A 25,528-nucleotide genomic window follows, 5' to 3' on the forward strand; every position below is an offset into this window, starting at 1 on the left:
AATATCACACTTAGGAGGATACAGTTTAATCACTGGAAAACACAGTCTTTATGAAGTGATGAACAAACCATTCCTATTCCTTCTTTTTCAAATCAGCAATGATGAAATGTCTAGAACAGATGTCCCACTTTCACTTCCTGATGTTTTCTACTTTGGGTGGTACTATTCAGTAGTAGTTCTGTTTGAACAAGTATTTTATACTAAGCCATAAAATACAAGAAGCCATACAGAAATATAGAGGCTATTTAATTAAAAAGGCTATGAGATACAGTGGACATAAAGCACAAAAGGAGTTTTAAAAAAAAAAAAAAATTCTACTATCATAGAAAGAAATTACTTCCTTTTCCAAAGAACAGAATCTTGTCATTTTAAGACTAGACACAACCTATGAGAAATAAAATAAAAAAAAAATTTTCAAAGGCTGCACTAATGTCAATGAATCAATGAAACTCTTGCTCCTGAACCACAGAACTGTTTTTTAAAAAACTTTGTCCTCTGTTTTTATTTCTAATGATGATTAACAATACCATAAGGAATGTGTCTTTCACTCCTTTCTTAAAAACCAGCAAAACAATCTTGAAATATACACTTCCACATGCAGAAAGTAGAAGCTAAAGGTTCCACTTACAGACCATTAAAACTATTAGGCAAAACATCTTCTTGGAACATGATATTTAGAGATGGTATTTATTAAGCTTTATCTCCTGCAGGTGTAACTGCAGGTATTTTGTCTCAGGGGAATTATAAATAAAGGTTTCTAACAGGGATGACCTCCCAGGCACACATTGCTACCACAACGTTACAGTGCTCCCACATCTTGACACATTTTCTACTGTCCTTCAAGAGTCTGGCTCAAAGACAGGATTTCGTTTGCAGCACAGTCAAAAAACTCATTCAAAATCTCATCTCAAGATGATAATGTTGACACTGACATAGTTTTATCAAGATACATATTTATTTCTGTCTTCCCTAAAGTACCGAATTCTAGATTCATGTCACCATGTACAAACTGGAGCTTATCCTCTTAAATATATATAAATGCTTTGTTTTCTTTTATTTTGGGACCATAGAGAAAGCATTTAACATGTTATTTTCAAAGTTTCAAAACAACAACAAAAATATACAGTATATTGAAATTTCACAATTTTAGGGGATAAAGAAGTCTTTTTTAATGCTGTGTTTAGGACTGATCTTCAAGTGACCTACTTCTCCCTTCATTCCCAATTTTTACGTGAAAAAAAACACAAATATATGAGAAGCTTCACTGAACTCAATGGAAAGACCTGGAAAAGGTCCCCCTCCCATTCACCCCTTTGAAGAAGGTGATTTTTTATGATTGTTTTCAGACCTTGATCAAGTCCGTTTGTACTGCAAGAAAAGTATACATAATTTTATATGTCATTATTTTCATTATATTAGTTCAAATATTTCAGTGTAATCCTTAGTCATTCTTTGTGAAAATTACAGCAACAATCATAGGAGGCAGGTGCAGAAAGTTAGGACCATATGATATTGTATCACAAGTCTATGTGGTGTTGCCTAGATTTGTTACTAGGCTGAATGCAGCATACAGAAATTTCTGGACCCAGTAGGATACATTTAGTGATTCCTCTCCCTCCTGTATGACAAAGATTACAAAGATTCATCCTCATATTTGGCCAAACACCAAAATATACTTATTTTTATTAGCAAAGCCTTTGCTGTCTAAATGCAGGTTTACAGAAAAAGCTCTTTGGAAAGCAGAAGTAAAATAAACCTTCAAAATGAGAAGATGCATAAAAATTCCTGATTTATTACAAACAGAAGTGCATCTGAATGAGTAGGTATTTGCAATCAAAAGATTTGCCTTCTGGATCCATCCAGGAATGTAGAATTACTGCCTATCTTTTGCCTATGCTCCTGCCTCTGCAGCCCATATGAGATATTGCAGAGGACAAAGTCATTCATAGCCTCTGGACAGAAGCACATTTTTTATGACTGCAGATTTCCAAAGTTCTAGTGTGTACTTTCTATCCTGAAAGCTACTCCTTTTCTTTTCTTCCCTCCCTCCCGAAAATTTCCTTGGCATTTCAAAAGAAACCAAAGGCACTAAACAGTCTCTGAAAACATCAAAACACACTCTGAACAAATTTGGGAATAAAGCAAATTGTTGTTTTATTTGTGAACAACAAATAAGCATAAATATCTGTGGCCTCCAAGCTTATATCAAAATAGTAGCAGCAGCAGCATTTCTTAGAACCTATCTAAAGCCCAGAAATTGCTGGAAAAGGACAGTAATTATTTTGCTTAATAGATTCATTGGATCCAGTCACTGATCACTGGATTGGTGATTTGGGTGGAGTTATGCCTCCAACTGATTTGATTCCTTCCACATTCACACACACAGCCACATTAAAATGTATCCTGCCGGGGTTTCCTATTGCACATCTTCCAAAAAAAAAAAAAAATGGGAAGAAAGAAAATGACGTCAGGGCTTCCTCCACCTTTTCTTCAGATAACTGGTGAACAGATGCAGGACTGCTTCTTGAAGCCTGTCACTGTGGAATACCCATAAAGGAACAAGCCGCAGGACACAGGCCTTTAGAATAATCAAACAAAAACAATAGGAAGACAATGGGTTACAGAAACCTCTTGAAAGAAATTAACCAAGTGTTCAGAAAGGTCATAGAAAACATTAAATGCAAAAACTTTTCCTTTATACTTTTAGTGTGAATGTTTCTCTTTGAGAGAAATGCTCATTCCTCTCAGTTATCAGTAGATCTGTTCTCTTCCCTGTACTTTTATTTAATGCTCATCCTTAACAGCTGCCATACATACATATTTATTTTATTAGCTTGGTATCCTAAGGAAATCCAACCTTGAGGATTCCAGAATCAGTCAGAAGAACCTACTGAGTCCAGACAGCCTTGAATCAGTTTTGGGGACCCGTTTACAAACTGTCAAATTCAATTACCAGTATTTCATGGGCTAAACATCCAAAAATCTCATCTCCAAAAGTAACATAATCCAGTGATTCACTAACAAACTCTTCTGCCGTCTTTGTAATAAGACCAGGTTTTTGGTGCATGGTCATTGGAGTAGAAACACCATAAGGAGCCACTACCTAAAATGTGAAACATAATAGCAGTGTAATGTCATCAAACATTTACATAAGGCCATTCACTTTGAGGAATTTCACTGCATCTGACAAATTATAACAAATAGTTCCAATGGATTAAGGGACTATATGGAATACATAAAGGTACTGTAATGAAATAAGGAAAAATATTTATAGCTGCATATAGAGAGAAAGCTTTGACAGGGTCACTCAGCACTTCACCAACAAAGGCTGCAAGACACAAGTTTAGGCATCCCAGATCATTCTTGAAGAATTTGTTAAAATGAAGGCAAGTGTGGCGAGATATAGTACCACCTGTATGATAATTCCCTTTGCCCTGTACTCTGCTTGTAGTGCTTTGGAGAAAGTGCATATAAAAGCCTAGAATAAAATAAAATGAAATAACATTAGCATAGAAAACAATGTACTTTCACATACACCTGCAAATATGTGCATACAGAGTCCTTAACAAAAATGACCAAGAATCATGCAACCGAGCACAGTGAATGTTGAAAAACCTAGAAATTATCTTTTCAAGACATTTTCTGCTGCGCCACATTAGCAAATAGATTGACTACCTGCATAAGGGAAGGAGTATGGCATGGGTGCAAGCCAGACATGAAACAGGTAAGGATTACTGCAGACTGGATTGAAATATTTGTCATATTTATGGAAATGCAAATATCTGAGTCCCATTATACTAGCTCTCTTGCTTGTGGTTGTCATCTCTGGCTGATACCTACCCTCCTACTCCAAGGTTTACAAGGCAGTTTTTCTTGCAATAAAAATGGGAGTGAAATACAACTCATGCCTTCAAGGTATACCTATGAGCATAGCCTATAAATATAATTTGCAAAATAATATATTTGAGCAGTTGTTTGTTTGTTTGTCTATTTTCAGCTTCAGCCTTCAGGGTTATCTTTCTAAATTTTTCTTCACGCTACAAAGATTACACATATACTAACTTATTTTTGTATAAGTTGACTTTCTCGTACAATGATTGGTTTTAGAAATATTCTGAAACTTGACAACATTGAATCCCTCCTTTGTAATTACAAGTATAAAAGCTATATTAAGCACAAAAACTGAGGCTGTTTCCTAGCCATCATTTGAGAGGCCTTGCAATTTAAACACTAATAGTCTCTTGATATTGCATGATACAACAATATGCTGACAAGTAAAATAGCTTCCTTGCAGGGCACTGGCAGAATCAGTCAATTTAAAAAGCACTCAGAAATAAAGGTAGCAAATACTCAAATAAGAAAAAAAAAAAAAAAAAAAAAAAAAAAAAAAAAAAAAAAAAAAAAAACCAATGCACCATATCACTTAGAAATAATATTAACTAAACTTTTCTAAAGAACAAAAATTGACTGGCTTGAATGTAGTTCAAGTTTTGAGTAATGAGAAACTTATGTTAAAATGAGAGAGAGGAAATGGAAAACTAGAATTTCTTACCAAGAAAAACTAGCTTTTCTTACCAAGCTGAACTTCAGCTATGTTCAAGCAAATATTGTTAGAATTTTTCATTTGAGACAAACCTGATCTGAGCAGATCATTTTTTTGGAGTTTCAGTGAAAATCAGGAACTTTTCACTTTGATAAGTTCTGGGGTTTCAATTCAAAGTAGTATTTCAAAGTGAAATCTCGGAAGTGAGGAAACTCACCAGCCACCTACTAGGACTTTTATTCTTGACTCCATAAGCAAAATCTAACACTGCCATGTATCTACAGTTTCAAGCAAGCTAGCTAAGCCAGTCCAGTAAAAGTCACCACTTCCCTCAGTGAGGACAGACTGTGAGCACTGGTATAACACAATTTAATTAACAGCAAAAATGTTCCTAAGATGAGACATACCTTCAGCTGGATTTCATTTGCATACCTTCACTGACTCTTGGTTCTCAGCTAGTGCTAATTCACATCACTCCCTTATTTCAGTGGAACAACACATTTACGTCAACTGAAAACCCAGCCTTGTATTGCTGATATAAATGTTTTGGGAAATACTTGAAGGAGATTTCTTCATAAAGCAATGTGAAAGACTTACCTTAGAAGCTGAGTACATTGTGTATAATGGACAGGGAAAAGTACCCAGACCAGATGACAGATTCAGAATAAGACCCTTCTGTCTGAAATTGAATTTAAATAGTTACATACAGCATTAGAGTAAAAATCTGCATAAGTGGAAACTAACATTTTTCCCCAAAAAGGCAGAGCTCTCTTGTAACACTGTAGACTACACTCTCAAAAGACCCAATTTTTATGGTTTTGTTAGGTGCAATTAAGTCTAATGCAGCTAGGAATAATGGCGTAAATGAAACTTAAGTGCCTAGTGCAGTCAGAACCATAGGAACATTTTATATGCTATTGTACATCTAACAGAGCAAAAATTGCCGTCAGAGGAAAGATTTTATGCTCCAAAGTAATTGGTAGGTCCCCTTTGCTCATTAGCCAGCACATTCTTTTTCCTGTTCCATGCATCTGTTGTTTTAGTTTCCCTATTCACAACTCCCTGTAAAAAATCACTAAAACCAATTTATTCCACAACAACCAGGAAAAACAAAACAAAACAAAACAATTAAACAGTAAGAGCTTTTTTTTGTTGTTGTTGTTGCCAAAACAAAAAGCACGTACTGTCCTCTAAAACGTAGTAGTTAATGTTTTCTAGAAATTTCATTTGAAAACATTAACTTCTGGCTTAAGGATGTGTCTAAAATCACATTGTATTAAAAGGACAAAAGGGATTACAGAGGTGAATTAACCTTTCAGAGGAAATACAGGTATTTCCAGGGCTTTAAAAGTAATATTCCAAGCATGGCTACCTCTTATGGAAAAATACGACGATATATTCAAATGCAGTTGCTTGCCTAATTAGACTCATCACATGCCATTTTATTTCTGCAACACCTGCATGTTTTCGCCGCAAGCAGACCAAAATTTTATATTCTCTGTCTCATTCTACAATTGACTGAAAACTTGTAGCACTTCCTATCATTCATTCACACAGAACAGCAACAGAAGTAAATCTTACTGATTGTCATACCATAAAGTGCAGAAGTTAATAATGAAAAAGCATTGCTAACACTGAATAAAGTGGAGGCAGCAAATAAACCAAATTGAAAGTTCTGGAAAAAAAATTACCTTGGTTCCATTTGTTTCAAAATTATTTGTGTCATCTGTAAGACAAGTATGTTAAGAATTATAACCAATCTCCCTCATTCCAAATACGTTTTTTCATTCATCTTGTTTTATTCACAGTTTCCTATTTGCTTAAGCCTCAGACATGCATGTACAGTTCAAATAGCTGAAATGTGGAACATTCAAAGTTTTGGAAAATATTTTTGAAATGTTAATGGACTGTCAATCAGCTGTACTGTCCAAAATTTCAAAGGTTAGTCTCTTAGGCAATGAAAACCTTATGCTTATCTGAAGTTTTTTAACAGTATCTGAATTTCATGAATCTTTAGTATTGAGTCATAGCTGTAAGGAAAAAGTAAACTCTATACTGTTTTTGATTTTTTGCTTCTGTCTCTACCCAGATCAGAAATAGCAGAAAATCATGAAAAGAAATTTTTTTTTTTTTTCCTGCTACCAAATGATCTTTAGGACCATTTTTGATGATAATTATTTAAATATCCATTTCAATTTTAACAACAGATGGAATAATTCTTACAATTTTTGAAGTGCAATTAAATCCGTTTTTAGGTGAGAAATAAGCTGCTGCCTGTTAATTTGAAGGGTATTCTTGATTTCAAGCCGAACTGCCTAGGGAATTCATACTCATACTATCGTCTCTTCATAAACGTATGTTATGTATGAATCTTCACAGGATAAGACTGTGACCTAACTTGTCAAGGACAGTAATAAAAAGAAAATGAAACCACTTAGTTCAGTTCTTGAATGATGCAACTTAATTCAGTCCTTGCTGATTCAATTTTTTTTTTTTTTTTTTCGGTAGTATCATGCACAACAGGACTGTAGAAGCAGGGTTGGTTTTGCAAGCTTCATTTTCAGAAAGGGTGACAAAGTGGGTCACATTAAATTGGGTGAAGGAGAATTTCCGATTAAATTGGAAAACATGGGAAAAGTTCCTGCCTCTTCTCAGTGCTGAAAATCCCACTGACATCTGTGGGATCCAGGAATACCTGGAGCTCAGGCATCCCACTGCAAGAAGAGATAAGAAGCACCCTACCAGCAATCAAGTCAGGGATGAGGCAGTGGGTGTGGAATTAATGATGATTGGGACCAAGCCATGAGCAACAGTGGTGAGGAGCATGATTTCTTCTTTGTGTTTTGGTGGAAGGTGAATTTTTGTGAAGAAATGAAAAGGGAGTGGTTGTAACACTAAGGGAATGAAATCACCAAGTGCTTGTAACACTAAGGTTGTGGCTGTATCACCAAGCCCTGGGGAAGTGGAAGACATTGATTTTGTGGCATGTATAAGGCTTGAAGTGGTAAGTGGAGGACACTTTGGATCCAGACTGAGAAGGTACAAAACTTTTGGCTGGGTTTGTGAGGCATATATACTCAGTATTCAGATATTGCAGATATTTCTCTTCTTTCAACAAGTAAATGGAATGAAACCTAGGAGTGGAAAGTCTACCAAAATAGTTTATAAAATAATTTGTTTCAACTGATTGATATTACATGATTTATTATCTGAAGTCATTAAGCAGCACTACAAATTTGGGAGGTAAAGTTTACTAGCCAAAGAAAGGGGAACATCTGTTGATAATTTTCATGTCATGTTTAGAAAGATATTTGCTAAGGTTGAGATGAACTACAAAGCTCTTGTTCTGCTCTTTTTCATGTTAACATGCTGCTTGCAAACAGTAGAGCAATAGGAATTTCAAAGCATGAAATATTAACTGTTCTTGTAAGGGAAGTAGCCAATCAAAATTAACTCCAAGAGGTAACAATCCCGAATTGGGAGTCACTCCTGAAGTTTCTCTCTACATTGATAGAAAAATGTTTTTTTGTCTGTCAAAAATACATGTACAGTATAGTACAAAAAGTACAGTACTATGAACCTTCCTGCCTTGTAGATGTTGGTTTTGAAACAAATCTTCTCTTTACCAAAATTGTCATGTTTTTACAAAATGTTTCAGCTACATTTTAATGATGTGTGTCAACAAAGCAACAGTGTTAAAACATTCCCAGTCAACTCTGATCAAAATATTTTGTAGGCAGTAGAATCCAAAAGGGTCCTTAAAATAATGCTGACATTCCAGCTGAAAACAACCATCTCTGGATAAACTGAATGAAATTAATCAGGAAAGTTAATCGGTCACTCTTTCATGGGACTAATTTTTTTCTAATGAAATAAGTTACAGACTAGCCACATGTGTGGTACATACCTTTGTAGCAGAAATAATGTTGCAGTTCACAAGGTTCTGCAGGAAACAAGAAAACGTAAAGTTCATAGATAACCTCAGAGTGTGTGTGGTTTATCTAGATAAAAAAGCTAGCAATTCCAACTTCCTTGCAAAGCAGGGTTGCCTTGGATTTTCACTGTGCCTATGATGTGACATACTCAAAGGCAGGTGAGCCCTAACTTATTATTTTATTTATTTATTTATTTACTTATTTATTACTAATCATGACATCCAAATCTGCCTTGCATCTCTTTGATTAAGTGCACTCTGTTTTGCCCAGACAAGTCTTTGGACATGGCAAAACCTGGGATCCCGGTGTCCCAGCAGTGACAGCACCAGCAAACCAAAGGACACCCATATTACAAAGATGCCAGGCTGAGAATGAATTGCTCCCATTGGCAGAGGTAGCAGCATTTTTATAAGCCATCTACACAGTATAAGCACTGCCATGTAGAGGTATCATCCCATGACCAACAGGCAAACACAAGCTGTAGCAGCAGCAGAGGTGCCATCACATGTGACACTGCAGGAAGGGCCATCTTGGGGATATCTGGTTTGATGACAAATCGACTGAATGGATCCTGGGGCAGGGGCTAGCAAGAAATACACTTGGAAGCTGTTTATTTTGTGGTTAATTCTGTACAGGTAAACAACAATAAGGCAAAGAATCAAGTCCACAATTCTGTCAAACTATTCTAAGTGTGTAAATTAATCCCTCCCCCCAAAGTAAACCATGTTTAAGCAAGGTTTATTTTTCATTTTCCCACAGATTAAGTCAACAGTGTTTCAAAGAAAAGAAGTTTTTATACTACTAACAGGAATGCTCTGGCTGTGACCGGGCTGGCCCCCATGACATTACGTGAAAGCAGTGAGACAGAGAGGCTACTGATCTCTGCTGTGGCCAGACCAGCTCTTCTATTGCTAGGTGTCTGCAGCAATTTAGCTAAACTATATCATTCTTTCTCTTGTGCAAGCTCTTCTGAACATTAAAAACACATCAAGAGATGCTCCATCAGGCCTAGTAGTTTTCCCACCCAATTGAACACTTAAATATCCACTGATTGTAGTAGGGACAGAATCTGTCCCTTGTTAAGAAGAATTATGGTGCATAATTGTTATATTGGAAATAGAAAACCATGGAGTAATCCTACCTCATCTACGTCTGGTGCATTAAGGAAACGGCATGGGAGAGGATTATGAAGCATTCCAACATTGTTAACTAATCGAAGGAAACATAATGATAAGAACCACATCTGGATAAAGTGCGCAGTTCAGCTAGTTAAACAAATGGCTTCTCCTCAAGACTCAGTTTTTAAGCTGTACGTGAACAGAAACACTGCTTCACCAGCATTCATTCAGCAAGCACCAAGTCTCACTCTTAATGAAGTCATCAGTACTGGCTGGTATAGACTATGGGGAACAGAAAAACAATCTGCTGTACAGTTTAGGGGGGTTGTTTGTTTCTTCTGTTGTTGTTTTGCTTGTTTGTTTCACGACTAAAAGGATGATTTTGTTAACCAAAAAAAAATATATATGTATATATATTTATTTTTTCTATGTGGATCATACAAATTAGCATTAGCCACAGGCTTGTTTCAGATTGAATATGAGAATTGCACACAGCTGTAAAACAACCCATAGAGAAAATGAATTCCTTGAGGCCAAAGAGGGAAGAGGTCACCCCACAAACTGGATGTTGCTCATGAAGTGGCAGAAAAGGTTTCACAGTAAGAGAAGCCACTATACAGAGAAATGGGAAATGCTTGGAGAATCTTAATTCACTTTTAAAACTTGTTAGAGATAATTAATGCTCAAACGTGTTAGGCAGTTGTGTGCTTGGTTTCAGATGTTGGCCAACAAGTTGTTATGACACACATCATTTGTACAATTCTCTGTTAAATGCACTGCAGCCATAAAATACTCTTTAATTAACAGACCTTAGTGACTCACCCAAAACACCAATTTCCAAGCCTTGCAGACCTTTTTCAATGTTCTCGTATACTGAATTTCTAGTGAAATCAGCTTGTATAACCTTCACCTTTTGACCTGTGGCCTGCTCTGAAATTAAGAAAAAAAAATAGAATATCCCTTTGCATTTACCCAGAGAGAGGGAGAACCGTAATTCAGTAATAAGAGAAATAATGAGATATATCATTTAGTAATGCCCACTGTAAAATTAGAAATTTTTTCAACTTTCTGTTTTTTAAAAGAATTGCAACGCAAGCAAAACACTCTCACTGGTTACAGTTGTTTTGGGGGAAATATCCTGGGAAATAGGATGAACTTATGCCCTGAAATCAATGGAAATTCCCTCACAAAATCTAAACAGCATTTAGTCCTTCAGCAAGAGAAAAAAAAAAAAAAGGGAGGGGGCGTTGGGGAGGAAATAAACAATATAGAACTTCTTCCCCTGGTTGTCATAATATTTATAAAAGAACACTGTCAGCATACATTAGACAAGTGAATGTGGGTGCCAGATCCTTGACATAAGCACAGTTTTGCAGAATTGTTTTAAAGTGTTTTCATACATAAGATGAACATTTTAACAAGCAACACTCATTTTTGTCTTGGAGGAGGAGGGGAAAACAGGACTTGTTGTGATGCCATATTTTCTGCATCTTTTTCTCCGAATTCCTCTCATGTTTTTTACTTTTGCAACTTCACGGACTAAATCTTAGGATTTTGCTGGAGTAAAGACATTTAAGGGAAGTTGGAGCTTAAATTTTGCAAGGTCAATTTACACAGAAGGGAAAAGGAAATGTGTATGATTTTTCCAGTATCATTGCTATGCAGGAGTGGAGCCCAGCTGTACATTACCATTTTTCTCAGCAGTTGATTTATTACTGTCCATATTTTCAATGAAGTTTCATGAGGAAAAGAGGTAGAGGCTCTTATTTACTCATTTTTAAAGGCAAGGTTCTCCTTCAAAGGGGCCCAGTAAGGTCCTTTCTAACTAGTTGTTCACATTGTAAATTCTTGCTACTAAACCTGCTTTCAAGTTTTATGGGCAACCTGAAATCCAGATGAAGTTCACTGAAAAAAGTGACAAGTGAATCTTGGAAATGTCAATGATCATTGGGTTGCAGACTCGCTTCAAGCGGCAGGAATTCAGGTGCATGCGGATGGCAGAAAATCTGCTTTGAGTCTTGTTTGGGAAACTGCCCAAACTTGCTTGGAGCTTGGTTTTATCATATAGGCAACACAAAGCGCTGCTTTGAATAGGAATTGCTCACTGATTTCTACTCACAAGTCGTGCCTCACCTCTCTGTGTCCATCCAGACTTAGGAAAAGGCCTGTTGCTCCTCGGACCACTTTGGGACAGCGAGCCTGGCAGGAAGTCCATTTTGGCTTTGGGTCCAGCAAGCCAGTTTGCAGCCACACTGGGCCTGCATTAGAGGATGGGTTAGAGGGATGCCATTCCCTCCAGGCTGATCCCTCCTTGCCCCTCAATGTACTGCAAGTCTCAAACACCTCACACTACCAAAGCAACAGAAGCAGTCTGAGGAAACAGCGGACGCTGTGACTCCAGATGTGAAAAGCAGGCTGTGTCTTGTGTGTGATTTTCAAGGACATCTGTCTCCATGACAGGGGCAAGGAGGAAGCAGTGCCCTTTCTCTTGCCTTCTTTCCAAGCTGCAGTTGTGTGCATGAAAAGGATGAAACACCCTTTGAACCTTCAACCTATAAAAGCAACTCTAGTGGCAAATGACCCCCTAGTAGTCCAAAACTGGGTGAACGGTGCAGCTACAAAGAATAAGGACATTGTGAGTGTAAATGGAGTGAAGAGAAAGAACAGAGCAACAGCTGGAGCAGACACCTACGGTGACCTGATGATTGAAGAGCTCTATAAACAAAACAAGATGGTCTTCAGAAGTGTAGTGATGTTGTGGCCATCTTTCTTGTGGGCAACAAGAAGGGCAGCCAAAACTACAGCAGCATAAAAATTAGGATCAAACAAACCATTTGGCCTTTCTCTGCATCCCCTTGTCTGCACACAAATGCACTGCTGCAACCAGCATTCTCAGCCAACAAACAAGTACTCCAGATGGCTTTACTCTGTCTCATTTAAGAATAAAGCAATATATTAAAAAATTAAAAAATAAAAAATAAAAAAATAAAACTATCATGCTTATAAATGAATTATCCAGGGATAGCTCTTCAGAAAATGATAACGAGTCTATATAGGAGAAAGCCAAAAAATATTTTCCAAGTATCTTATGTCTCTCCCTCTCTGAGACAAAGATTTACATTAGTCTTTGAAGACTAGAGCCGCTCCAACTCTTTTTCAAAGTCCTAAATGTGCCAGAAGCAAAGAACCTAGGTTTTTAAACATCAGAATAGGTTATTCCCTTAACAAAACAAAACAAAACAAAAGAGAGAGAAAAAGAATTTCAGGAAAATTAAAAACCTGAGCTATGTTGTTTCATCTGACATGTTACAAAATGTATCATTAAAGGTACATCTAACTCCTTCTGACCTCAGACCACTTGGGAATCCTACTTGTCAGATAGGATAACATGCTGCCTCTTGAAATTTACCGAGAAGAGAAAAATCAAGCAGAAGCATGAAGTTGGTTAGAACATGAAGGCTGCCAGAAACTCTCCCTTTCTGTTTGGAGAGATAGGAAGATCTTCTGGAAACCTGAGGTAGCAAAATGAATGCCTGAGTTACACAAGAACTGATCTCTGTAGCAATAGAAGACACTTTTGAAGTACTATAACAAAATCTGAACATGAAATAGAAGCATTCAGGCTTCATGTTCAGCAGAAATTTGCAGAGAGAAGAGCAAAATGAGATGTTACTTAAACAACAAAAAAAAACTAAAAAAATATGATGGGAGAAATATTAAAAGTTCTGTAAAATTATAAATTACAAGCTCTGGCTACATTTCTGGCTACATTTTGAATGTCTTTTAAAGAAATGTATCTCCTCAGAAATATAATAAATCTCAGTTTCAAAAATAACAGAAAAATAGAGAAGAAACAAACAGAATGGAGATGAAAATAGAACTGCAATAAGTGATAGAAGATACAAGAGAACATGAACTCAGTGAACAACAACAAAGAAAAAAAGCCCTGGAAATTACTATTAGTCAGTTGAGTGCTCAGAAATATTGGTCAAGGCCCTGAGGTGCTCTGTTATGTAGCAGTAGTTGTGTGTATTGGGAAATCAGCCTTAAGCAGTCATGCTTTACCCCAAGGGATCAGCAAGACAAAACATGTATGCTTAACCACCTTTAATGGAGAAGGAAGGATGTGCCAAGGGAGTATTTTTTTTCTTGCTGATAAAAAACCTCAGTGATCTCAGCTTATTACCTGCTTAGCTCTTGGAGCCAGCTCTGGAAGAAGGAGAGGTGGAGGACACAGTGTAGTACTGGGGACAGCTAGACACAGCTAGCACCTTTACCAGACTTAGTGGGAGCGAGACATGTTTGGTTCTTGGCTGTTCTGTGGGGTGATTTTTGTATTTGCTGCTTTATTCTACAGCAACGGATGTGATATCTGCAGGGAAAGTCTGATAAACTACTCACTGCATCACTAAATCCAAATTCATGACCTGCATGTTCAGCTAGTCTAAGATGATGTAGCTATACTTTCAGCTGCATTCTGAGGATCAGACACTTTCTTTCCTTAAATACAGATTTGCTTCTTCATACACACATACATATATATATACATATATATACATATCTTTTTGTGGCTAATATTAATGTGTTACAGAAGTGTGTAGTTGTTGTTATTTGGCATGATTTAACAGCTTAACAAGTACAGGCCCTGGTCTTAACCAATTCTAGGGTTATAACTGCTCTATCAGGATCTAGCTCTGTACAGCTTGCTTAGGAAGTGTAAGAAGACAAATAAGAAGGAGTACATCCAATAGCATTCCATCATATCTGATCTCCTGATCAATGGCTTTACAACCACAACAGTAAACATATTAAATAAGCAGTATACCTGGTGCAGTGGATATCTCCATCTGTCCTCACAAGACTTATTTTGTTATCTTTTATCTCGTGTTCTGGAAAAGCCATCCTGTCCAATGGGGTGGAAATCTGGCTTTTGGTTCCAGTGCTTATTTGCAGAAAGGTTTTTCTGCTTTTGGATTTCTGCCTGCTGCAAGCTCCATTTCTGAGAGCTGCTCTCAGACGTTCCTGCAATCCACAGGGCTGTTTGAAAGCCAGCTACTGAGACCTCTGGAATTACCCTTGTTAACCTCCTTTCGTTTATATTATTCAGTGTCTGAATGGAATTCTGCAGTACGATTACGCAAATAATGTCATCAGGTTGAGAAGGGAGTCAAGTCTTCTAGTTACTGTGTCCAGCTCATCGGAAAAAGATACGCAGTCTAGCTGTTAAGCAAAAGGAAACATGAGCAATGTGCGCTGTCCTACAACATATTTATGTAGCCTGCGATAATTTTTGTGTCTCTATCTCTCTGTGCCTTAATCTCCTTGCATGTTAGTTCAGGGTAGAGATAACTGCTTGCAGTAAGACACTGCTTGTTTAAGATGTTTAGATAAAAAAAAAAAAAAGAAGTGAGAGTTACAGAGTTTAGAAAACAGTAAAAGCATTCTGTTAAGTTTCTGCTTCATTTTTGGTTTGCATTGTTTATTTACTCACATAAAATCGTAGTAAATTTAACTCTTCTTCCTTTCCAATGACTGCTTAGTTTAATTACAGTAATGCCCGAGCCTGCAAATTGAAATCAGAGGAGCCTTTCCAAAGCTTTAACCTAAGCATGCATCCAGAGCTCCCTGCTGATTTTTTTCTTATCCACGCCTTAGATCAGATGCTGTCCACTTGTCATCACCTTATCCTCCTCTTCTTCCTTTTGTTTGTGACATCTACTAGTTGTTACGCACCCATTTCCAGCCTGACACAACAACACATGAGTCACTCTGGGCATGAGCCAAAACCCGCTGAAAACAATGGAAAGATCTCACTGAGAGCTGCCACCAATTTCAGCAAACTTTGGAGAAAATTGGTGCCCACCGGCACAGGGTGGGCTGCCACACCGGTGCCTTCCAGGACAGGGCAGGTCTTTGGCTGGGTGCTGCTGCAGGGCTCAGCACTGCATGGCCTCTCCGGGACAGCGGACAGGGGGAAATTGGACAGAAAAATTAGAAGCCCAATCAAGCATGCTCGGCAGGTGAGTGCCCCAAACCTGATGTGCTGCTGCAGCCAGGTGCCCCGCCTGCCTAAAGGCAGGGCTGTAAACCTGGGAGTGACACATGCTTAGCACAGGAGACTGTAAATCAAGGAGCACAGTGGACAGAAGCCATGTATAGAAGAAGAGATTGTGGGAAAAATAATCCTGATTAACACAATCTCTAAAGTTAATGGAGGATATAAACTCACTTGACTCCTATAGAAATCCTAACTGTCAGTCTTAATGTATTTAAACAAGCCATTCCCCAGGGCAAATGGCTTATCCACTTTGAAGGAAAGAAATGGAACATTAATTCTAAAGATGAACTATTTAACTGCATTATCAAAAGCCAAATGGAACTTGTAAATCGTAAAAGGAAAAAAAAAAAGACAACAGCTACAATGATTTCATTTCTGCTCCTCCTTTGCTATATTCCAAGAACTAGTCTAAAGGCAATCTTTCCTGAGCAAAAACTGGTTCATAGATGATTCAGACAAATCTAGTACTACATCTCCTTTGCCTGTTCTTATAGAATTTAAGCTCAGGTGAATAAAGGTTTTAAGCCAGTACAGAACCTACAGTTGTGGGGTTTTTTTTGTCTGTTTTGGTTTTTTTTTGTGTGTGTGTCCAACCCATTGCACTGTTTGAATTACAGCATGTACATTTAAAGTAGTCCATGACTAGAAGGGCTGAAACAACAAAGTGATATCAAACAAAGTATCTGTCATATTGCATCAATACCTGGGGCTCTATCTGTAGCAATACTTGGGGCCCACCCGTACTAGATGTTGTATCAAGGAAACAGACCTCCAGGTTCCTGCCAAGCCAGCCTGCTAAACAGGAAAGTAAGTTTGAGATGAACGCTTACCGATTTCAGTGGCTACTCTCTGCAGTTTTTCAAGAGTTCTGCTTATCATAACTACATTTAACCCACGTTTTGCCAGCTGCAAGAGGAGAATATAAAAGTTGTCAGAAAACAATATTGACAAGACTTTTTTTTTTAGAAGATATTTTTTTCTAGTTTTACAAGAAAAACAATTACAGAATTACTTAATTGTTTTCAGTCACTTATCACCTGCCTAATGGGTAAGCAACGGATACTAAAAACAGGTCAAACATTAATGCGGATTCTATCAGTCTGTGAAAACACTTCCTTTCCTGTATAATCTTGGACCATTATGAGAAAAACACACTGGACAGTAATGAAAACTCAATAACATACCAAAAAATAAACAACCCTATCCAGTTTCAAGTGAGTGTATATTCACAGGGAATGAAGACAACATGACATTTCCCAGAAAAGCATTAGGAAACAAATAAGTTGATGACACCATCTTTGACCCTCACATTTTGTTTTTAATCTTGAGGAAGTACACTGAGCATATTGAACTGAAGGATCAAGAGTTTGCAGGGATTTGGATTTATTCATACATACTTAATAGAAATAAAATCTCACACAAGACAGATGGATAAATCTTTTTTCTTTAGATATGGACTTAAAAAAAAAAAAAAAAGTGAAGAAGCCCAGCAAGTCCATGCATAAAAATTGAAAATACAGTCACACAAAGGTACATCCACGAAGATACCAGCAAGAGTTGAAGTTTAAAGCTGTGAACAGCATATATCGCAGCAGTCCATAGTCAGTTTGGTCTTACCATGTAACTAACAAACAGAGAAGGGTATTCTCCCATTTTCCCTAGGCCTCCTATTCCCATCAGCTAAAGAGTGTTAGGCAGAACCTGAGAGAAAAATATGCCCTCAGCTTGTGAAACTAAGGTATTAACAAGCAGTGGTTGAAGAGAGTTGTGTGCACAAAGAAACGAAAGATAGAGCTGAAACCAGAAAAAAATAGCCATGGGAGCAAGGAGAAAGAGAGTTAAATCAGTCAGCACAAAAGATAAAGCCAACTTCATCTGAAAGTACCATGTTTGCTCCGACCAAGAAACGAACTGGCAAAGCCCACACACTGAAGACCCATTCATTTCTGTCGCTGACTCCCTGCAACGCACTCTCCTTAAACCTATTCGAGGGAAGCAGATTGTCCTACTGAGCTCTTCTGAAACAATGAAAAGAATGTTAAGGAATAAGGACCTTTGTTTAAAAATTCACTACACTGAGAGTACAAGGGGCAGACTGTCTATTAAATGTATAAGCCACAACCATTTGCATTTTCAGCACAAAGACCATGCACAATCCTGAGCTTTCGGAGACCCTCTCACATAATTGTCCCATGCTCTAAGGAGACACACAGGGGCTCAGACACTCTGGAGTTTCGAAAGCTTATTTTAAGGGCTCCATTTGAGGTACTCAGGAAGAGAACGTTAATTGTCTTCGCATTGGCGAATTTCCCTTTGTCCACATGAGCTTTGCTCAAGCTGTTTCCTATCCACTTGAAAGCAACGGAGACATGGTCCCTGCTTCTGTGGTCACTTATTCCTACCTCTCACTTGGGGGTGTTTGGATGGGGATTGTTTTGATTTTTTGAGCATTTAGACTCAAGACCAAATATCAGACGTGTCATATACAAAATAAAAGTTCTGTCTCACTGGGCTTCTCAACATCATCTCAGCCATACCTCTCTGTGCTTTGTTTGGTGGAAAAATCCCTCCTTAAAAAATAAATAAAAAATGATCCCCACTGCTAAGACTGTGTTGTATTTTAGCCAAAAGCATATAGACTTGTGGCAAACAAAATCACAAACTGCCAGGTGAGAGGACTCGCCTCTGCTTTTGTATACCAGACTAATCGGAAACAAAAGGTTGTGGCAGCCATTTCTCAAGGCAAAAATGGTTGCACACCTGCCTACTCTTTTATTTTTGCCTCCTGACCCACATAGAAAACACGCATTCTTTTCAGAAATCAGTTTCATAGGACATTTTAATGACCATACGTGATTCAAAAGCACCCCCGAGGCAAACAAAATGAATTGTATTAAAAAAAAAAAAAAAAAAAAGAGGAATTTCCTGGCCATCCACGGCACAGTTTTAACACAGCCGCATTGCAAACGAAAGTAGCTTCTAGCGCAGACGCCCTTAGCGCGAAGCATCTTCCCGGCGCCGCACCACGCTGCGTGAGGAAACCCTGACTCCCAGTGGCAAAGGGCCGAAATGCTCCCGGCCCTCTGAGGCTGCCGACATGCGGAAGCAGTGCTACAGACTGCAGCCTCAGCCATTTGTGGTAACAGGCCTTTGGAAGTGGGATCAATGTTAAAGGGAGATCTGGTGGGACCTGCGTTCTGGAATCGCACAAAGACACTGTTAAAAAGCTTAAGCCCACACTAATTCATGTGAAGTCACTCTGTATTTTCCAGCACGTTTTTGCAGCTACAGTCTGAAGTAAATCTTCCAGCAAATGAAATTTTCAGACAATAAAGCTTCGTTCAAGGCACGACATGGGTTTTAGATTCAAACCGTATCTGCAGCTACACTGACAAATTGGTTATACTCTACACGGATCATTAGATGTAATAATTTAAAATCCTTGATAATAATTCTGTGCATGCCATAGCCACATACCATAACTTTCTACTAATCTTAAGAGATTTTCTCTCTTCCCCAGGACCGCACTGATATGGCCTCAGTGTTTCACACATTTTCTTCCCTTGCTTGGGATGCAGGCCTGAAGGATCCCTGTGATTCAAATCTTTCAACCCATTTTAGTCCAGCAGGCTGAGACAGGGCAGATGATTCTGCAAGCTTTCTGCTAACTTTGCACCTGTACAACACAACTGGATCAGCAGTATTTCAAAGAATAAATCCAGGGTCAACTTGAGAAATTAGAATGCATATGCAACTGGAACAGAAAATCTCAGATCATATTTAGCTTGTATTATACTGCTGGTAATACTGCATAGGATTTCAGGAAAACGGACAAAGGTTTGAGATTTCAAAAAAGGCTGCACTAATAAATGAACACAAAGGCTTTCTCAAAATCATAGAACCATAGGATGGCCTGGGTTGAAATGGTGTGCTAAAACATTGATTTAGATACATTTAGATTTATGAGAATTTTATTAAATATTAACAATAAAAAAAAATAAGAAAGAAAGAAAGAAAAGAAAAGATGATCAGATCAGCCACCAAAATCCTTCTTGTGTCCTGCCATCAGGTGAGAAGAATGCAGAGGTTAAACTGTAAATGTCAGAATATGGAATGGTCTTGGCCATACACTCAAGATATTTGAGGTTCTAAGCCAGGAGGAGATCCTAAAGCACTTCTGTTGCCACTACATCAGGAAAATAGAACTAACAAGTCCGTACCAGTATCTGAAGTACTAACAAGTGAGTGGAGATGTCAAAGATGTCTCAGACGTGACAGCCTGAGACAGAAACCTGCCTTTTGAAATACGTATAGCAAACTGGATCCAAAAGCCAACACTTTGACATCACAGCAGCCAGTTTAAGGGATGGAGTCTGTATGTTCGTGAAGACCGGTCCTTCAAAATCACCCTGACGTGTCAGAAGTACAGTCAGAGCCTTCTCAGAAGCCTGGAATTTCATACAGGAGAGGATAAGCTCAAGGTGTACTTGCCTGCCAACACAAGATGAGGAACCTAAAGGGACAATAATTTGCTCTGAAAAATCTGTGTCCTGGCATCAACAAAGCAGTACTCTGAGACCTCACAGCTGCCTGGCTCCTCACACAAACCCAGACAGCTCTTGAGCTTAATGGATTTCACAGAGGCCTGTATCTGTCTATAAGCCTTAGAAACATGGGTACTGACCCAGTAAATACTGTAACCTTTGCCTGAACCTCTATCTCCTGGGCTGTACTCACGAGCCACCAACTCGAGTTTCCACAGGAAACACTGAGCAGAGAAAGCCACATCACACTAGTCTTCCAAAACACGAGAACTGCTTTCCTCAGCCTCCTGTGCCATAGGAGCCTGAGCCCCTACGCTAGTTTGTAACTTGTTATCAGCCCACGTCTCAAGGAAATTCATCACTTGTTGCTGCAGCACAAACTCAGAGGAAGAGATGCTGTGGCCCTGCGGCCCACAGACAAGATGTATGTTGCCTCTACATTGGCCCACAATACCAGCGGGACCCGTTCCAGCAGAACATCAGAGATCTTTGTACTCCGATATCAGATCAGCAGACAGCAGCGCTGAGCCAGGAACTCCAAAGGCACACAGACGTTAAAACAGCAGGTTCAGGTTTATTTATCCACAAACCACACACAAGCTTGTGCTTTGACCTCAGCCAGCGAGATGATGTGCCAAACTATGAGCTCATGTGGTGTGGGCTTGGGATCTGCCCCACAGCGCAGTAGCTGATCACAGCTTCAGTCAAAGGGACCACTTGGGGAGGAAGGTACATCTCAGCAAGGATAAAGATGGCTCTCAGTCATCACACAAAAGCCAAAAATAATGAACAAATGTTCCAGAAAATCTTGCCAGTTCCAGCCAAGAGCTGTTTTTTCAAGAAAAGACAGTAGTTATTTTATACTTTCTCATGATTCGCATGCCACGAATGGCCTTTTAAATGGGATTTACTGTTGTATAACCTATATGACACAAGGCAGAACAAAAGGCAGAAAAAAAAGAGAATCTGATCTAGACGCTCTCAGGTGCCTGCAAACTTCATGTGGTTGAAATATCACCAGGTGCTCCCATTCGGGGTTAGTTCAGCAAGCTGCATCTGCAGACCCTTGCCATTTGCTCAGCATTACAGCAACTCAGTCAGTAGATAGAAGGTAGCATTTTCCGTTTGCTTCCACAGGAGAGCATGTGATCTTTATCACAACTATGACAGATATTAAACTACAAATATTAAACTATACATATATATATACACAATACCTGGTATCTTTGTGCTTCCTACATTCAACACCCTTTCAAAAGTACTTATTGTATTGCCACCCCCAGTAATCAAAATCAGGTGAATAAAGTAAATAATGCTTATGAAAGCTGGCGTTAAAAAATCCAACCTACTAAATCAAAGGCAAAAAGGCAAATTTCCCATGAGAGAAAATTTCTATATAATTTATCACATCAGAAGGCAGCACATCTAATCTAAGCCCTCACATATTAAAGGCTGCTAATTTTCACCCTGTCATCTCAGCTCTGAAGACAGTAACTTCATGTTTCTGAATGTTTCAGCTTCAAGGCTGCCTTGTCTCCAGTGATGTGTGACTTCAGTGAAGTGAAATGTAGTGGCTGCACAACAGCGCAGAACTGATTGTGGCTTCCTCCTTCCTTCTACAGACTCATAAAGCTACCAATGCTTAATCAAACCATATATATTTCATTATAATTTCCATAATTTGTAGTTCATTTTCATTTGCATAGTTATCCTTTATTATTTCAAATAAGTCTCAGACTTTTCTTTGCAACAGTGAAGGCTAGCAAAATACATTTTGTATTTTTAATGCTGGACAACCTCAGTGAAAGACAAAAAGCACATTAGCTGTGAAACTGGGATTAAAAAGGGATAACCTAGGAGACTTCCCACTCTGGACAGACAACACAAAATCTTTTGGATTATTCAGTGTTTCCATTTTATTTCTTTGGACTGATGAGACCAGTGAGGCACGAATGACTTTCCTCTGAAATGCAACACCGGTTTCCTTGCAGAACTTGATTAATGTTATTATGCAAATACAGAGGGGAAGGATTAGTACCAGGTTTGTCACAGTGGCTTTGAATCCTAGAATTGTGTTAGTAACTCGCGGAGACTGGGAAAGGGGTAGCAATTGCCATTTTGTTAAAATAAAATTAAGTGTATGTAATCTATTTTACCTCAAATGAATATGCTTTTCCAAGCCCATCTCCTGCTCCTGTGACCACTGGAGAAAGTAAAAAGAAGAGGGATTATATTTGTTGCTCTACTGCAGGTTGTTCTTTCTTGGATTTGTTAAACTTACTCGTCTGCATTTCTTGAACATTACTACCAAAATGCTTCTAGTAAAGCACAGAATCAATTCCCCACACACACTTGGTTAATCCCTTGTGGCTTTTTCATCTTTTTGTTACTCCACTTAGCACCTTTTGTCTTCAAAGCAAATCCCTCCTCAGAGTAACCTATCTAATGCAGTAGCCAGCTTTTATTCTCACGTTCAATGAGGAGACACTCAGCAACAAATCCATTTCCTATGAGATGGTAGAATTGTCTTCCGTACACACATTTCTACAAGTTCTGTCTTGCAGCTTTTTAGCTTGTATGTCTGTGGCAGTACAGCAGAAGATAAGGAGTAACTAGTGACTGAAGCTGATATTGGTGGCTGAAGTGATACTTTTCTCACACAAGAATTCTGTCTGCAAGGAAAAACTTAACCATCTATAAAATGCTCTTCTCCCAGAGCTTTCCGACTCACAGTTTACCTTTGGATTTAGTGTCACTGAGAAAGTAAACAAGCCTTGGCATTTGTAAAGCATCCTGATCTTTAAATATTATACAAGCAAATAAAAAAGAGGAACTATAGAAACAAAAAGTTTATCACCTTTCTTATCAAGAAAGAAAGAAGTAAAGTAGGCAAGCACTAAAGGTACAGCTGGTAAGTTTTCAAAGCAAAATTAAAAATGGGTCAATGTCTAAAAAAATGTGGATTAAGGACTTCTAAATTGCAAAAGAAACTGGGAGAGCAAGGTGAATTTGAACAGCTGGGATCACTGTCAACAGAAGAGCAATCACCCTCTTATTTCACAAAGAACAGAAATCTCGTGGTGAGGAAACAGTGGATTTTTACCTTCCTAGTAGGCCTATAGGTGAAAAGCAAGCACCCACTGGAAAAGAAGCTTCCACTTTCCAACTTTCATTCTCACAGTTCTCAGGAGCTCATGTGCCACGAGATGCAGCAAATCAGCCGGGTCTAATAAACGTTACCGGGCTGAGAAACCTTAATATTTGTAGGACAGAGTACGCAAGGTCCACCAAAGGAAATGAGAGTCTCTCAGCCTTCAACAGAAACAGGATTTTACAGAGAGGGTTCCACACAGTGCTCCTCACCACACGCACAGAAGTGAGGTCCATGTCTTACTAACATTAAGACGAGGCCTATGCATTATTTCAGAAGCACTTGGTGTTTAGGCAGGTCTTCAGTAAAGGGGTGGATTTAATTTCTTCTTAATCCACTGTGAAAGTGCTTATTAAACATATACTCAATGCAGTGACATCAAGTCTCTAGCACGGGGGTAAGGAAGGAAGCACAAGAGTACTTTTGGGGTCACTTCATACCAAGAGGCCACCATCGGTGACATCTGTAGCCCAGGAACTCAGAAACTCAGAAACCTTTTCATTCTTACTTCATGCTGATAATTTATCAAGCCTAAGAAAATCATCGATGTTCAGTAGGAAGAAGGTGTTTTTCTAAACATTTCTGTTATTTTCATGAGAATATGTAATATCTTTTAAAAAAAGCAATGCCAAGTTGCAGCTTTTGTAGTTTTTAGGCAAAAGCAGATTTGGTTTGTTAATGATACCATTAAGGATAAGTCATCAGTTCTGGAAAAAGAAAAGAAAAAAAGAACAAAAACCAGAAAATAGTCTGGAGCAAAGTCACAAGGAACAGAGACAAGTTGCTTCGAAGAATGGAGACCATATACTAGGATACACTAGAAGCTACTTGCTTCACACATCAGGAAACAGGATATAGGCAATGCTATCAAAACTAAAGCATTTCCAGTAGAGAAAAAAACATCACAAGTAGGAATGGGGAGAAAATTCACATCTATACACAAGGGGTGCAAGTTACCAGTTTATTTTTCTCTTCTCCCCAAGTAGGCAAAACCTTCAGGCTCATTAATCTGAAGTTACTACAAGGCAACAAAAAAGAAATGAAGCAAGCCTCAGTTAGTGGAAATCATGTTTTGTTCTGAAGGGATAGAGTGAGAATGAAAGGAAAACCTCTCCCAGTTAGTAATGTAACAATTCATCACTCAGCTACAAGAAGAACGTGAGGAAGTTTGCATTACCTGCCCATTCTCCCAGCGACCGAAAAAAAGCCTGAGGCAAAGCACTCCAGGTATATGGCAAAACATATTTCATAAATCTGATGCATTTTACCAGAGCGCAGAAACAGATCAGTCCCCCAGTAACCATCAGCAGCTGATGCTGATAGTCTTCCATGGCGAGAGAAGGCAGCGAGCTAGCACGCAAGGGTAACACTCTCCTGGGAAATGCCTCTTCCCAGCACGCTGCTAGTCTCTGGGCACTGGCAGAGAAGGGAGAAGTCTAATCAGGGCACGTGACCTGCTTTCTCCAAGGAATGCCCAGAGTTTAGACTAGAATAACGTCTCTGCATTACACCCAGATTTGTAAACGACCAAAAAAAAAAAAGAAAAAAAATCAAAATGAAACAATGACTTCTGGTGTTCGCTTTAGTAGCAAGGTTTCATTCCTTTTCTGGAGGCTACCCAAGAACAAAAAGAATAAAAATATTTTTATTGTAGTTGCTTAGGAATCGTAGAGACTGAAGATGGGTCTAAACCAAAACCCTGGATAAGAATACTCCAGACCTTGGGGATAACACAACAGCACTACTTCATACAGCGATGAAGAGTTAAGCCCCAGTCCAGAGACTTCCAGGGCAAGTTCACACTGAACTTGTGCTTAGGCCAGAAAAATACATTTATCTCCCGATTCAAAGACAAAATAATAAACAGGTAATAAAGACATCTAATTCTTCCTATATAGAAAGAGCAATATCATATAACCTTCCAAAGAGCTTTCTGGTAAGAGGTTTTCCCCATTTAACAGATGGGGAAATCATGGCACAAACTACTACAGTAAGATTTTAACAAGGGCACAGGACTTCCAGTTTTCTGAACAAAATACATTTGAACTAGAGCTAAAGCTGAGGACATGGATCAAAACCATCAGCCTAAAAAGCAGTGTCAAGAACAGTACCTTAACACAAGATGAAATTTTTGGAAAGCTGAAAACACAAAGTGATATTAAAATAAAATTAATTAAAT

General features: G+C 38.5%; 1 protein-coding gene across 2 annotated transcripts; it reads right to left on the minus strand.

Moving 5' to 3' along the window:
* Positions 1 to 2,133: 2,133 nt before the first annotated feature.
* HSD17B3 (hydroxysteroid 17-beta dehydrogenase 3) lies at positions 2,134 to 25,426 on the minus strand. Of its 2 annotated transcripts, XM_040541311.1 has the most exons (11): positions 24,527 to 25,426; positions 22,355 to 22,401; positions 16,485 to 16,560; positions 10,419 to 10,526; positions 9,620 to 9,687; positions 8,451 to 8,486; positions 6,235 to 6,269; positions 5,141 to 5,222; positions 3,413 to 3,478; positions 2,954 to 3,103; positions 2,134 to 2,578 (listed from the first exon to the last, which is right to left on the minus strand). In XM_040541311.1, exons 1-11 carry the CDS (start codon positions 24,678 to 24,680, stop codon positions 2,468 to 2,470), a joined length of 933 nt encoding a protein of 310 aa, XP_040397245.1. In that variant the 5' UTR covers positions 24,681 to 25,426; the 3' UTR covers positions 2,134 to 2,467. The 2 variants fall into 2 exon arrangements, with proteins under 2 accessions (XP_040397245.1, XP_040397246.1); XM_040541312.1 differs by lacking the exon at positions 2,954 to 3,103.
* Between the last annotated feature and the right edge of the window lie 102 nt (positions 25,427 to 25,528).

Source organism: Cygnus olor, chromosome Z (assembly GCF_009769625.2).
Source record: "Cygnus olor isolate bCygOlo1 chromosome Z, bCygOlo1.pri.v2, whole genome shotgun sequence".
In the NCBI taxonomy this organism is placed as follows: Eukaryota; Metazoa; Chordata; class Aves; order Anseriformes; family Anatidae; genus Cygnus; species Cygnus olor.

Bases quoted from the DNA above. Each gene is read 5' to 3' on its own strand.
- HSD17B3 (XM_040541311.1), bottom strand. From the start codon at position 24,680: ATGGAAGACTATCAGCATCAGCTGCTGATGGTTACTGGGGGACTGATC. The intron at 16,561-22,354 runs GTAAAATAGATT...CTCCTCTTGCAG, and splicing joins GAAAAGCATATTCATTTGAG to CTGGCAAAACGTGGGTTAAA. The intron at 5,223-6,234 runs GTAATTTTTTTT...ATTCAATTTCAG, and splicing joins TTGAAACAAATGGAACCAAG to ACAGAAGGGTCTTATTCTGA.